This window comes from Danio aesculapii, chromosome 15, assembly GCF_903798145.1.
Source record: "Danio aesculapii chromosome 15, fDanAes4.1, whole genome shotgun sequence".
In the NCBI taxonomy this organism is placed as follows: domain Eukaryota; kingdom Metazoa; phylum Chordata; class Actinopteri; order Cypriniformes; family Danionidae; genus Danio; species Danio aesculapii.
The window spans coordinates 32,114,336-32,129,875 of record NC_079449.1 but is presented as its reverse complement, the minus strand read 5'-3'; the positions used below and the strand labels follow the sequence as shown (position 1 = coordinate 32,129,875).

The 15,540-nt window shown below is 37.8% G+C and overlaps 1 protein-coding gene across 4 annotated transcripts in view; it reads right to left on the bottom strand.

Annotated features, from left to right (window-relative positions):
• The window catches only part of LOC130241357 (bridge-like lipid transfer protein family member 2), a 51,585-nt gene that overhangs the window by 20,412 nt on the left and 15,633 nt on the right, over positions 1-15,540 (bottom strand). For all 4 annotated transcript variants that reach the window (XM_056473068.1, XM_056473070.1, XM_056473069.1 and 1 more), the window contains exons 16-24: positions 14,965-15,170; positions 12,325-13,357; positions 9,968-10,159; positions 9,477-9,679; positions 9,279-9,397; positions 7,226-7,446; positions 5,885-6,075; positions 2,149-2,248; positions 1,860-2,059 (exon numbers count right to left, since the gene is read on the bottom strand). In XM_056473068.1, coding sequence (XP_056329043.1) covers positions 1,860-2,059; positions 2,149-2,248; positions 5,885-6,075; positions 7,226-7,446; positions 9,279-9,397; positions 9,477-9,679; positions 9,968-10,159; positions 12,325-13,357; positions 14,965-15,170 — 2,465 coding nt within the window. The remainder of the gene's footprint in view (positions 1-1,859; positions 2,060-2,148; positions 2,249-5,884; positions 6,076-7,225; positions 7,447-9,278; positions 9,398-9,476; positions 9,680-9,967; positions 10,160-12,324; positions 13,358-14,964; positions 15,171-15,540) is intronic.

Here is a 15,540-nt window from a genome sequence, read left to right as displayed (position 1 = left end):
TCTTTTTTCAATTTCCTGATGTTAAAATAGGACCCAAATCCCAGTGATTTTAAGCCTCACCGTAACGTGATGTAGGAGTGTGGTTTTCCCCGCCCACCGAATTGATTGACAGGCGCCATGTGTCCATAATAACATGTATACAAATTTCTACAGAACGTTTTTTTGCAAATAAACTAGGATTAAAATATTTTTTACAACTCAATTCTAAATGATAAAAATATTTGTTACAACATTTTTCATAAGTTTTAGAATTCTAAATCAGATCATGTTTGTCGGCGCCAATAGCCTTGTGGTTAGTGCGTCGACACATGGCACCAAGGTGTTCATGGCAACCCGAGTACGATTCCCAGCTCAAAGTCCTTTACCGACCCTTCCCCTATCTCTGCTCCCCATAATTTCATGTCTCTAAATCTTCACTGTAGTATCACAATAAAGGTGAAAACTCCTAAAAAATTATTATTTAAAAAAAAAAACAGATCATGTTTATTATAAAGACAGTAAAATTGCTGTCTAATTGTTAACCGATATAATCACCACAGCTGCATGGTGTCAGAAAACACTAATATGCGTGTGCATCTGCGTACTGCAAATGGCAATTGTGTGAGACTCATCATTTCAGAAAGGCTTGAATAAACTCCAACACAAATACATGAAATAAACTTACTTGGTATTTTTGACTAACGAGCTGTATTTTAGATCCATCTAAACTGCTGTTTATTTAACATAACAAATGATAAGAAGCAGACATGCATGTGGGAGCGGTGGGCGGAGAGAAGCAGCTCATTTGCATTTAAAGCCACAGCCTACAGAAACAGCTACAGTATACTCAGACACCACAATGGGCAGATTCTGGAGGCTATAATAAATAATCTGACGGGTATCATGAGCTGAAACTTTACACATTCTGGAGACACCAAAGGTTTATCTTGCATCTTGTAAAAAAGGTAAAATAGGTGCCCTTTAAAGGGATAGTTCTGCAAAAATGGAAAAAACCTTCACAATTTATTATATCTAATTGGTTATATCTAATTTCTTTTTTCTCTTCGTAGACAGAAGAAGAAGAAATGAACTCAAACAGGTTTGGAACTTAAGTAAAGGAATTAAAGGAACGTAAGGTTTTTCATAAGGAAATTATGACAGAAATAAACTTTTCAGATGAACTATGCCTTTAAGTATTAAAAGTTAAAGTGATGAATGTTTGCTTTGCAAAACATCTGAATTACACAAAACTTTTAATACACAAATGAAAAGACAAAAATGTCATATACCCTAATGTATGCAAATGCTGCCAAATAGAAACATTAAATATATAAAAGATGTAATCTGTGTTCAAATTTAAAAAGATAATTTTGTAACCATACTAGTTTTATATCAGTGCTACAGCTTTGATTTAGGATTAAGATTTTAAGATTATATTTAGTCAAATCAGCTTGTAAATTCAATGAATCATTTACAAGAGGCTCCTTCTAAACAGATCATTTGAATCAGTGAGTTGTTTACTAGTGAAAAGATCACCACTAATCAGTCTTTGAGGTGATGATTTCTCCATTTCAAATAAAAAAAAGAATGGTATATCGAATTGGATATACCGGTAAAATAGGGTGTGTTGTGATGAAATTACTGTACATGTAATAATGTGGAGCTTAGACAACGTGCATCGCTGCATTACAAAACCGGAAGTCGATTTCTCCATTTCAATAAAACATTTGACTAATTTATATTTTGTAAATGTAGTAAAGTAAAAAAAAATGCAATATTTTATGGGCAAGTAAAAATACTTTATTAGCGTCCACCACTTATTATATTTAAATAGTGAAATATTACTTCTGGTGGATGAATGCTGCGCAGAAGTGTCTCACCTCCTCAATGCGGTTGCTCTGTCTCTGGTAGCTGAGTGAGGACAGGCTGAGCAGGTGGGTCTTCTTCACCTGGGCGTTGATCTGGTGGTCGGCCGTCTCGTCCCATGTGGAGGCCATGAGGTGCACGGTGACCAGAGAGAGATCGCTCACCATCTGAGTGACGTTCCACTCGGAGATCAGTCGTCTCATCACAGTGCCAGCTAGAAAACAGGCATCCATCATTTCAGGAGAACATTTCAATAGTCTGTGAGGTGTAGAAAGTGTGGCTGCATGCTCTTTGCTTTCTCACCCTGTGGGATGAGCCTCTGTGCTCCTCTGGTGAAGACGTGACCTTTACTGCACTCCACCTGAATGCCTCTCTGCTGAGCAAATGACGCCCAGTAGTGGACCTGAAGAGAGAGATTAAACACAGATTTCCTCTAGATTACATTAAATCATATTTACTCATTCTAACTATCTTTAAACGCTCTCAGCAGATCAAATATTTTGAATAATAAAGTTACTGTTTGAATGTGAAATGTTACATTTGAAATGATCTGAAACATGCTGCAATTTATATTCCAAAGTGACTATAAAGTAATGAACAGCAAGCATTTGGATTGGTGCAGAATGAGAAAGAGGTGAGTATATGTGTAGCGCATTTCTTGGTTCGAGCCTCGGCTGGGTCAGTTGGCATTTCTGTGTGGAGTTTGCATGATCTTCCTGCGTTCACGTGGGTTTCCTTCGGGTGCTCCGGTTTCCCCCACAGTCCAAAGACATGCGGTACAGGTGAATTGGGTAGGCTAAATTGTCCATAGCGTGGGAGTGTGTATGGATGTTTTCCAGAGATGAGTTGCGGCTGGAAGGGCATCCGCTGCGTAAAACATGTGCTGGATAAGTTGGCGGTTCATTCCGCTGTGGCGACCCCGGATTCATAAAGGGACTAAGCCGACAAGAAAATGAATGAATGAATCCAAATCTGGAGCTTCTCTAACTTAACTTAAATAACTTACAATAACGGTACAAAAACTAGTGCACTCAAATTTATATATTATTTAAAAATATTAAATACAAATTTAAAAAGAGGAAATATCAAGAGAAGCAAAATAATGAAAAATAAAAATTTGTTTAAATTTTGTAGGTTGTAATTTTTAGCAATATTTTGGTTGAATTTAATTGGGCCATAATTTAATTTAATCTTTCAATTTCTAAATATGCTTGGTGACTAAAAAATTATTTTCATAAATATATCTGTTTAATAAATCTGTTTTGTTTAAATGCACAAAAATACATTACCTATATTCACTGAGAAATGGACCAAAATATTCATTTTCAAAATGGGGTGTACTCGATAATGCTGAGCACTGTATTTGTTTTGGTTTTGAATTCATGCTAAACGTTATTTATAGAAAATACCACTATAATTTATGTTTATTGAACTTGAATGAATACTTTTTTGTTTGAAATATCATTAAATTGGTTATGAAATATAAAAAACTAAAAGATGACTCAATTCATGATTTGTTTTTGCATATTGATGCTTATATAATTTCTGAACTAAATTATAAATATTATTTTGTACATTGGATTTTTTCTTTCTCAAACTATTTAATTTTAACTAGATTGTTAATAGGGTATATGCACAACTAGTGTTTCTTTCCATATTGATAAACATCCGGTGAATGGTTAATGTAACTTTTTTCAATTTTATATGGTTCCTTTTTCAGTATCGATGTTGTAATGTAATTAAGGTATGATTGGTTAAATAGATTTCAGCAATCATTTAGTTGTTCAAGCGTAAAACTAGATGAAAAGCCGTTTACACGCATGCACCTTCAGGATCAGCAGGCAAGCGCAGAAACGCAATTAAAAACACTGGAGTAAAATAAATGTTCATATTTAAAAGACATGACGAGGGAAAATAGAATTTAATGCAGTGCTTCTTGTACAATCTGAGACCCATTTTATATTGTATATCAATCAGGCAGTGGAGATTGTTGATTTTTAAAGAAAACAGACCTTAAACGTGCAGATTTTGTAACTGCATACAGTTCACTGGAAGCCCTTGACCCAGGTTACTGCAAAATTAAAAGTTCTTCTGCATACTCCTGCATATACCCTATTGCTAATTTTTACTTATTGTCCAGAAAATAGATGACTATATCAAAGACACAAGTAAAAATCTTATTAACAATTTCCGCAAAATAAATGAACCAATAACATTTGAGCATCTTAAAATAAGGCAATTGAATTTAAATACATGTAGACATTTAGAAATTAGTGTAAAAGTTATGCATAAACTAACAACGAACAGAGATTATATAAAAAGTGTATAAAACACAACATAAAACAACAATCTGTTTTACTTTGTGCAAAGTAATGACTAAATAGAAATTGGACATATAGGCCCAATCCCAATTCTATTTTTGTAACCCTTGAAACAGAGTGTGAAGGGGAAAGGCTTCAAAATGTACCCCTAAGAAACGGGACAGCACTACAACACCTGCACACATCATCATAAGTAATCGCAATCTCTTCCTTCACATGAGATCGACGATGGCGACTGCTGTAGTTATTCCAGTTGTGTTATTTTTTAGTATTTATCTTCAGGAGATCACCGAAGGCAACGATATCATGTTATCATAATGATATAATGTGGCAATAAGCTCGTAACTGTACTGTGCATTTACACAGTAGCCATATTCATCCATGTAAACACACAAAAACAACATTAACATTTAACCAGACGCTGTAAAAAGCTCATTCCAGCTACTAGATTTTCCTGTCAGGGCATTCCAGTGTCATCGAGTGACAGAATGTTGTGGGACTACCATACAGGAGTTATTATTAGGGATTATAGATAGCGAAAATTAGCTGTTTTCATATTAGTGGTTTTTTTTTTTGACTGTAAAACACAAACGCGGCTGTGAATATATTAAAACATATGAAGATTTCAGATGCAAAACCCTCTAAATCCATCAGACCTCTTTTTGTAACTGAGCATTTTCTATCAGGCTCCTATATTTAGGTTCAGAAGTTTCCTTTCATATGTAATGAAAAGGTTATTATCTAGTAAATAAAATACCCTTTTTTTCAAAAATGTCACTTTAGTTTTTAACAAGGTAGATTTTCTTTTGCGTCAAAAACAGCTAAATCCACTTGTGCTTTTTCTGCAAAAACCTCTGAATCCACCTATCAGGACAAGACAGAGTAATTAGTTGAAAAGAGTCTCCTCATAAAAGCCGGCATATGAGCATACCGTTACATTGCAAACATATGATTCGAAATGCGCCATCTGATTGGTTCTTGGGATATAGCGGCTTTTGCTGTCAAAGGCAAGTGGCGTATACAGTAGCAGCTTTTGCCAACAAACTGTTATTTCTGAATGTGCTGACGCTGGGATTTTGGATGATTAGAAGCAAATCTATTTGTTGATTGGCGTACTACGTGCCTAAAGCATTCACTCAATGTCATCATCTCATTTTTGGTGAAAGTAGCGTTTAGCAGCTTTTGCATCTGAACTCTTCATTCGCTCGTTTGTCGTAAAAATTCATAATAATGACAAAAAAAATTACAAATTTGTGCATCTCCTTACTTCCATGTGCAGCCATGCTGCCGCTGTAGATGGTGTATTCTGGGAAATTTTTGTACCCCTTGGTTTTGAGTGTGGTCCTTAAAAATCTCAGTTTCAAGTGCTATCTAGCCCATCCCCTTAGCCATACGCCTTCAAGATGAAGTGAATTGGGACACCCTTACCCCTTCACGTGAACACACAAAACGAGAGGTAGGGCTAAGGGGTAGAATTGGGATTGGGCCATAGAGCAACTGCGCTGTGGGGCGCTCCGTTTTCAAATCCTGACTTGTAGACCTTATTCGATCCCATATACCCGACCACAGTATCTACTGTCCTATCACAATAAAAGGCAAAAAAGCCAAAACTGAAATCAATAAAAAGAAAGAAAAAATAAGTGAGGTAAAAATGAACACTGAATTAGACAGGCCACGGGTATTACGTGATAGGTATTACAGACAGGTAGAAGCGTCACCTGTAGCTGTGGGAAAGATGCGGTGTAGGACATCTGCTTGTAGTGCTGGCCAAGCTTCCTGCGGGTGGGCCTGAGGCTGTGGAAGAGCTTCCCTCTACAGATGGGCCGGGACACACTGGTCCAGGTGGCCCAGAAGTTCTGCATCCAACGCAGGGTGCTGCTGTAGAGGAGGATTCTGGGCTGACAGGGCTCTGGGAAAAAAGAAACTTGAAATCACTTTAAGGCTCAAATACATTACATGAAATGTGATTTACAGTCCAGTGCTGTTTCTCAATAAGCGTTCTTCAGCGATCTTGCGTCCTCATGTTCTCATGTACATCCACTGCCATCATCATCCACTGCCAAAGTTCAGATCCAAAACTCAAGACTGCAAGAAGGGAGGATGTGTTCTTGATATCGAGGACGCATTGATGCAGACTTGAGCGCAAAACTCGCTCTAGAAGTCCAAGAAGTCATTGCGGCTGAATAAAGGAGGTGGGAAGTGCAGCATTTTATACAGGTTTATTATTATATAACTTCTTTATCTCAGGAGTTTCCCTAAATGAAACGGTGAAAGTAAACATTACCATGATAATCTTAATAAAGGCATAAACACACTAAGGGTGTTTATTTGCTGAAATTCATATTAAAACCTCTTTTATTTGTATTGTGCAACGTATATTAATGTCTTTATGCATAGTATTTATATTAAAAAGGGAAAAAAAACAATAAATCGTTGGATGAATGCTGTAATGTTTAAATAATTTTCCATTAAAAAAAAACGCGTGAAGGTCACATGACCATCAGGAAGAACCAGGGAAGAACGCAGCATCTCATTTATCACAGGACGCGTTCTCCGTTCTTGCGGTTTCCCAAGTTCGTTCTTCCGAGGTAACTTGGCAAGACCGTTCTCCACAAGAACACGAGTCCTTTCTCTGCATTTTAGGAATGGAGAAATATTGTAGGGGAATCAGGCCCAGTCTACAGATTTAGGGCAGTTGACAGATTTTACAAAAACAGAATGGATAGGCTCTGACTCAACTCAGAAAGAGGATGCGAAATAATTGGTAATGTGAGCAAATTATCTGATTTACTAAAGACATTTTAAAAATGTGTCATTTACAAGCCAGTTATTTTTGCGACTGGTATTATTGCTTATGCATTTGAAGGAATTTCCCTTTACAATGAACAATTTAAAGAGGAAAAAGCATTTAAATAAATCATACAACTCGATCTAATTATGCTTCGCTTTTCATCACAAAAAGTTTGGAAAGACTTTTAAAACAGATTATAGTGTCAAGTATTTCAGCATTTTGCAGCACTAGCAAAATAAAAAAGAGACAAAAACAATCCCATAATAACCTTTGCCAGACTGGTCGAGGTCCATGGTGATGGAGAGGTTGAGGTTTTCAGAGCGGAAGGCCCTGTAGGAGTCGTGCGGCTGACCGGAGGTGACGTCTGCAACATTCTCTGCAGCACAGAGCATTACTGCATGGTGATCGTGTGGATTTCCATGACATAACCATTGGAGCTCAAGAGTCATACACAGACTCGGGAGATGCAGGAAGCAGATATCATCATATCTGTATAGAAACAAACAGCACAAGCGTTTTTCACTATATCTGCTATTTCAAGCATGAATGTTTTTGTTTCACTCAGTTAACAAAATTTAAATAAAAAGACAGACAAGACAACCTCAAGTAAGGAAAAACGTAATTGTGCCAACTGCCATTACAATTTTAAATACTGGGATTTGAGTATGAGGGAATGACATCCGATGCGGTACAGAGTTTGTTGTTGTATTAAGGATAAGTTATATTAATTACATATTTTATATATTATTTACATAAGGTTTTCAGCGTATTATAACAGCTTGTCACCCAGTTATAAGCACAGTTATTCAGCAAAATTAACGTTAATGTGAGCGGTGTTCGTCTGACAGGTCCATTTGCGATAGTACCCTCCTAATGGACATTGGATAAGATAAAATGGCCAAGCATCCAGCCCGAAATATACAACTATCTCATTGAAACTCCAAGTGATTTTACAAGAGAGAAGTTAAAGGCCTACAAGTCTTTGGATGACTACAATGTTGTTCTGTGTGGTCATGTGCAAGAAATAATGTCTCATGATTATCATGTTCAAAACTTTGTAGTAATAATAACCGAGGTTCTGCCTAGCCAAAGACAAGGAATGAAGACGGAGCTGTACAAGGTCTGGGTAATCATCAACAAGCAAAACAACTGCATTCTGACAGCGAACTGCACCTGTACGGCAGGGTATGTGAACTTACATTTTTACATTTCATTCTAAGCATTCAGTGTCCGCAGTTTAATTCACCATATTTAACTGTTTTTGCTGAAATCATTGCTGCAATCAAAAATAAGTAATGTGTATGATTCTGCATAGCGTGATGTGTATGATTCAGCATAGCGTGAACTTACCTGATATAAAATGAGAACTGCAGTGTCGAGCATTTTTAATTAGGTCCTCACTCCATTCAGCTTTTCTGATGGCTGTTAGCCAAAGATGTCTGCGGTTGGCATTAAAAGCAGTGTGGTGTACGGTAAAATTTGAGTTTTTTTATTCTTGGACTTTAAATTTTGGCATCCTACCGCACAACACGACATGTTTGCTATTGCAACCGGTCTTTTTTTGCAACTGCTATGTGCAGTTGAACTCATGTGACGTCATGTGTGACGTAGGTTGGTAATTCCCCTACCGTTGTTAGAAAGGATACAACTGCGGTCGGAAGTTATTGAGAATTATTTATATAATTTCTTAAATTACCCATTAATTGTACTTTATTAATGTCTACCAATACCTTCACAGTTATGTAAAAATATTAATTATTGTTGTATAGTGTCATGAAAAATTATACTATACTGAAGCGAGTATCCGGAGCTGTATCCCATCTAGATTTTACCCTGGAAATCCCTAAAATGGCTGCTTGATAAACAGATGATTTAACTGCTTTCATTGATTCAGTGTGACTAATAAACACACAATTACTGAATTACCTCACAGAAGCATTTACTTCAAATATTGGACCGAAGTTATGAAGTGAATTCAGAGTAAAAACATGTTAATAGTAATATAACATGGTAAACATTATATTTTCATGTGGTTTTAGATGTAGCAGCAACAGTGTGCAGCTATTCAAACAGCTATCATTATCACAGAAATATTTTTTTTGTTAATAAATTGCCTGTCTGCCATAATAAATGCATTTTTCCATAGTTTGCTCTGAACTACGGTTCTGTATAGTAAAATTTGCACCATCTGAAATCAAGTGCTGGAAATTTACTACTAATTATAGAAACGGCTTTACTGATTAAAATCGCACCGAATCGCCTTTTGATTTACTCTGCAACCCTAACCACGTTCAAATAAAACACAGCTGCTAGTCACGTACTTGGATGCTGTTCTAACGTTGACATCCAGGTCACCCTTAAAGACAAATTGCCCTGGAGTCCAGTCAAAGTTCAGTTTGCTCCACTCCCAGTGCAGGTTCTCTGTAGTGTTGTACGGGTCCTGTACAAATTAAACATAAAAGTCAACACATGATGTAAAGTTTTTTGGCCAAGACATGTGCTAGCAGATGTGCTAGTACCTCATTAGCGAGCTGATGCAGGTTGGCCTGTTCAATGTCCATTACCCAGCGGCCATGCAGGAGAAGTCTGCTTTTATCCCACCAGGTGAGAAGGGGGGAAGGGTCAGCTGTGGGTTTGGTCAGTAAATCAACAGCCTGGCCAATCAGCGTCCAAGCAGGGTCCCAGCACGGCCCCCACACAATGGTGTAGAGGGAAATGCTTGCTGTACAAAAAAAGTCACAGACTTATGAGATCAAAAGCGTGATGCACAGGTTTGTAATTGAATAAGCATTCCTTGAATTGAAATATTGGTTAATTCATAACATCGGGCTAGCTATTCATAGATCGGGCTGAAGAGTAAATAGCCTGGTCAAGAGTTTTGTGATAAGCTATTTATGTTGTATTGATTAATTTATTATTGTCTATGTCTGTTTTATTGTACTTAAGTATGGTTTAATGTATCATATTGTGTTTATGGGTTGTTAATAAAAAAATAAAAAGCATGACTCACAGTGGATGTCATAGTAGAACTTCAGAGGTGGCATATTCCTATAAACGATCACATCGCCCCATGGCTGGCCGAGTTGGACTACTTGTTTGCGCTTTGCTCTGAGCTGCCCGTCCTGCTCGGTGCCCATCAGGCGTCCTGACAGTGTCCAATCTCGGATCTCAAACAGGTAGCGAGGGTAATCTCGGATACGCACTGAAACACACAAGAATTTAAGCATGCAAGTCATAATAAAATGACTGAGAGATCCACTCATACAGAAGATTGACTCACAATTGATTCTAATAGATCATAAAGTTAGCGTGTTGCTATGCTGATAGGTGTAAAAACACATGGGAGACCAATTTTTTAGGGGTAAATTCTTAAACTGACTTTATGAACCCTTTTCAGCACTTAAACATTTTTCATTGGCATTTACATTGTTGGTTGCACTAGATAAATCTCTTTCAATATGCAAGAAATATCATTGTTAAAACTAGATGCACTCAAATGATGAAAAATACAGAGCTGAAACAGAGAATTCTGGATGGACTTGGCCGAAAACCGAAATGCTTTGTAATATTTTTTTTTCAAATGCCTGGTTTCTGCTACATTCATTCGTTCATGGCGGGGCGCCACACCAAAATTCATCCTGCCATGGCTACATTACAGCTTCTCATTCAAAACATTCAGTCGTTTTTTTAAATAGTGGGTTATAATTGCACCAAAATGTATTAAAAGGTAAGTGAATTATAACAGTGCAAACCTTTCTGTAATCGTAGTAGTGCCTTTTGTCTAACCCCAGGTGATGTGCTGACTGACTGACAGGTGCGTGATGCGTGAGGCCAGCAAACACGGCATAGCTTTCAGTTGATGAACACAGTTTCCATAATTAGATTTGATTTATAAATAAAGGTCTATGGCTCTGCATACAATGACTTGATCTTGTTGGAGTTTATAGTGGTTTCACTTCAGGACGCATTAATACTGCTCTGTAGGTCTATTGGAGACATTCATAAATATTCCTAGCAAATCTAATAAATATTGGAGACATACTTGTTACATAAAGGCACTAAATCACACTTCAGCAGCGTATATTTGAGGGCGCACAAGTAAATCTGCGCTTGAGCAGTGTATATTTGAGGGTGCGCAAGAAGTTTTGTGCAAGAACAGAGGAAATCGGTGCGCGAGCAGAGATTGACATGCTTGTATTGCATGAATGCGATCTCGACTTGTATTACTGCGCTCACGACAAGTGTCAATGAAATAACACCACATGTAGATGTATATAGAGTCTACCACCACAACTGGGAAAAATCCTAGAGGAAACACTGAAATGATATAACGGAATTTTGTTCATTACTTGGTCAAAAATGTAATGCAAGTACAGTAAAATTATCTGTTGAATTACTCAAAGCATGAGTAAAAAGTAGCCCTTTTAATGTGTGTCAGAACATAACATTCTGTAGTGCATTTCAAGAGTTCACATTTAGCTATTGCTTGATACAATTTGCAGATTTGTCATGCTGTCCCGGAAGACAACCCTGAGCTCGGAGATACTTGAGCTCAGGGCTCCCGCCTGGTCATGTAGCATGACAGAGGTTCCAAGATCAGGTAGGTCTCGAGAGCTCCCCCTGATAAACGAGGAAAGGGGGAGATGGGGGATACTTCAAAGCGAAGATAAGGTAGGATGAATGGGTTTATTTATTGGAGGCTAGAATTCATCTGATTGGTCTGGCAATGATATCTGATTGGACTAGCAATGATTATTGATGCAAGACCAGCCGCGATCAATCATTTCACATGCTCCTCTCGAAATTAGTTCATTTATAAAACTTCATTTAGTGATGGTTTAAGGCCATTTGACTCTTTCGGTCATCATACAGTAGGTATTCGTCATCTCCTCATCAATGACATGCAGTCTAAACAGTTTTAAGGTGATTGCGGGTAAAGGTTTTGGACATCTTCTTGAACACTTTCCAAATATCTCTTGAAGCTGTTTTTAAGTTGAACTTATTATTATTTAATTGGACAGGAATCGCAGGACTGTTTTTTGTACTTTAGCCAATCACCACAAACAAGAAAAAATAAAGTAGTGAATGCAGGTTGAAGTAAAATAGTGCAGTAAAAGTACTTAGTGCAGTACAGCACTAAAAATGTACCCAAGGGAAAGTAAAAGTAAATATTTTTAAAACTACTTAGTAAATTACAATTCCTGAGAAAAATGACTCAATTACAGTAACTTGAGTATTTGTAATTTGTTACTTTACACCACTGCCTACTACATTGTTTGTAGTAAAAAAGCATGCGACTTCAGATCTTTTCAGATCTCACTATTACTATAGTCAGAAGCAGGATTGTACACCCCAGCATTGACTTACCCAGGAATGCATTTAGCTTGAATTTAAAAGCGCGGCACCACTGGACCACCAGCTGCAGGCCATCTCTGGGAAAGGGGCTGACCCCATCGATGTCCCTCAGTTGCTCTCGGATCCGCTCTGGCCCATGCAAGGTCTGATCCGCCAGCGCCACTAGCTCCAACTCCGACACCGTCCAGGTAAGCAGAGACTTGCGCATGGGTGTGTTAGCGTACAACCGCCGGGACCGCTGAATGTAGATCTCGATGTGCTTGCGCTCAAGTGACGTGTAGAGCTCTTCAATCTTCCGGGCCGGCAGGAGCTCACCGTGCTGCTTGCGTAAATCAGCAACTTTCTTATCCAGTAGCTGCAGACGCTTGGCGCTCTCCTTGCTTTCATCCTTCATGAGCTCGTAATTGTCACGCAGCTTGATCTCGAAAACGTCGTCCAGGAACACGAAGGAGAACTGGTTGATGCGGATAAGCAGGTCGGGTGGGAGCCGAGAGGGTTCTTCTGATTGAATGGCACCACCATGTAGGGTCTTCAGCCACTTCTGCACACTGATAGCCTTGTCGAAGGTGTCCGAGAAGTTGTACTGATAAGGGAACTCAATGGCAAGGCTGGGCGCAGTGAAGAGCCAGCTGCGATTGCGAGGTGTTTGGAGGAACGGGAATTGAGATCTGTGCTGCATCATCGCCTCCGGCTCGTCCAGCATCTGCACCTCGGCATCAGAAAAAGAGAAGATGTCATTGCCATCAAAGTTGAGCACCAGGTGAGGAGTCTTCATCAGCACAGCTCCAGGCCGTTTGGAGAGCGACAGAGCTTCTGCGCTGAAGATGATAAAGTTCTTCTCGGACACATGAGCAGTGAGTCTTGTGCTCGCCAGCTCTACACACACTAACATGCTGGAGGAAGAGGACTTCGCTCCATCTGAATTCTGTAGCTTTAGAGATGCAGAAAGCGCTTTCCAGTATCTTTGGCTCTCGGTGACATGCTGATACAGAAACATGTGGTCTGATGGAGTCCACTGCGCTATTAAAGAGCTTTCACTCCGCACCTGAGCAGATGAAGATGGAAAGAAAATGTTTACACTCAATTACGAAAAGTAATACAGCTTATTTAACAAGAAAATAAATTAACAAGACTTGATTTTGTCCACTGGGAAGAGATTTTTTTCTTAATTACAGCATTCTCATAAAATGAGAAACAGGTTGATAGAACTAACTATTTATTACTCAGTCCTTGCTTCAGTAAACATGTCAATGAAAAGGATGATGCTTGTTGCTTTTGATTAAAAAAATAACATCAAAAATGTTTTTAACTGGGCTGCACAATGCTGGAAAAATATAGGATATTGGTGTTGAGTTTTGAGAAAATTATATTTCTGGCGATATAACATTTCCCTAAAGAAATGACATTTTTCTTTGTTTTTTATTTCATTTATTTATGTAGTGATATTTTTATTTGATGTAATTAAATCTAATTCAGGCTAAAAAAAAAAAAAATTACATTTTAAAACTCCATGAATGACTTCAGAGGTTGTCATTTTCATCCCTTGTCTCTTCTCCTGCATTAGTATTTATTTTTAGCTCCCTGCACTGAGGCTCAAGGTTCACCTTTCTCTTTGATCTGGTCTAACCTATAACATAATAGCTCCTACTGGTGAAGCGGTTATAAAATTAGCAAGGCCCAATCTGATTGTTCAAATTTAAATGAACAACCCACTGTGTGTAACGCACAAATGCGTGGCACATCAAATACTTTTAATTTATCATACATCTCTGCTATAGGAATATTGCATGTACTATCACAATAATTTATCAATTAGTTAACAGTAATAAGTTAATAATTTTTCAATATATTGTGCAGCTCTGGGGCGACACAGTGGCGCAGTAGGTAGTGCGTTTCTTTCTGGAGTTTGCATGCTCTCCTTGCATTCGCGTGGGTTTCCTCCGGTTTCCCCCACAGTTCAAAGACATGTTGTACAGGTGAATTGGGTTGGCTAAATTGTCCCTAGTGTATGAATGTGAATGAGTGTGTATGGATGTTTCCCAGAAATGGGTTGCAGCTGGAAGGGCATCTGCTGAATAAAACATGTACTGGATAAGTTGGAGGTTCATTCCACTGTGGCGACCCTGGATTAATAATAGGACTAAGCCGAAAAGAAAATGAATAAATGAATGTGCAGCTCTGGTTTTTAAATGATTTGCTTATGTTGTTTATAACGAATACAACTATAATTTATGTTTGTTTTATAATCATTTTATGTTCCAATTCTGAATTAAATTAAATTAAAATGGTGAAGTTTATTTATACAATTTGAGTTTTGAGTGATGTTTAATAAATCATGAATTAGAATTGCGGTCTCTTCCAGTTTGAACTGAGCTTATAGATTCTATTAACTGAATAACTGATGGCTGCGTGTAGTGGTGCAGTTATAGTTATTCATTTATTTTAATGACATGTCAGCATTGAAGGTCATGTTCATAGCAAAACAAAATTACAACAATGCAAAAGAAACCATAGCAAATAAAAATAGATAAGGTGTTTCAATTTAACCATTTAACTGACACAAATTTTACATTTAATAAACAATTTAGAATAAGCGTTCTTTGTTTAAAACATTTTACTTCATTAGGTATAATATGTTTGATGTTGTAGTACCTCCAGACTGCGGGTGCTGATATGGTAGGAGACGCTGAAAGCAGTTAAGGTCAGGATGGGGTTGGGGGTTTGTGCGGCTGGGCAGCAGGGCTCCATACTCTCAGTGATGACCTTCACCACAGCCAGAGAAACACCATGAACAGACACACTGGAGCTCTCCCCAGATCCTTCAGCAACCACTGTGTCCACCCTTGCTGAAATAGCCCCTATAATACAACACACACACGTGCACGCACGCACACGCACACACACACACACACACACACACACAAAATGATGTGACATATCAAACTAATAAAATCAAAGAACTTTGTATTTAAAAGGAACACTCCACTTTTTTGGAAATAGACTTGTTTTACAGTTCCCCTTGAATTTTATTTACTTATTTTTAAATCCATTCAGTCTATCTCCTTGTCTGGGAGGAGCACTTTAATCTTAGCTTAGCATAAATCATGGAATCAGATTAGACCATTAGCATCTTGAAAAAAAAAGCTAAAATGAGTTTAGATAATTATCCTATTTAAAACTTCATTATTTAGTCATTGTTTAATGCTCTAAAACTCTTGAAAAAAAGAA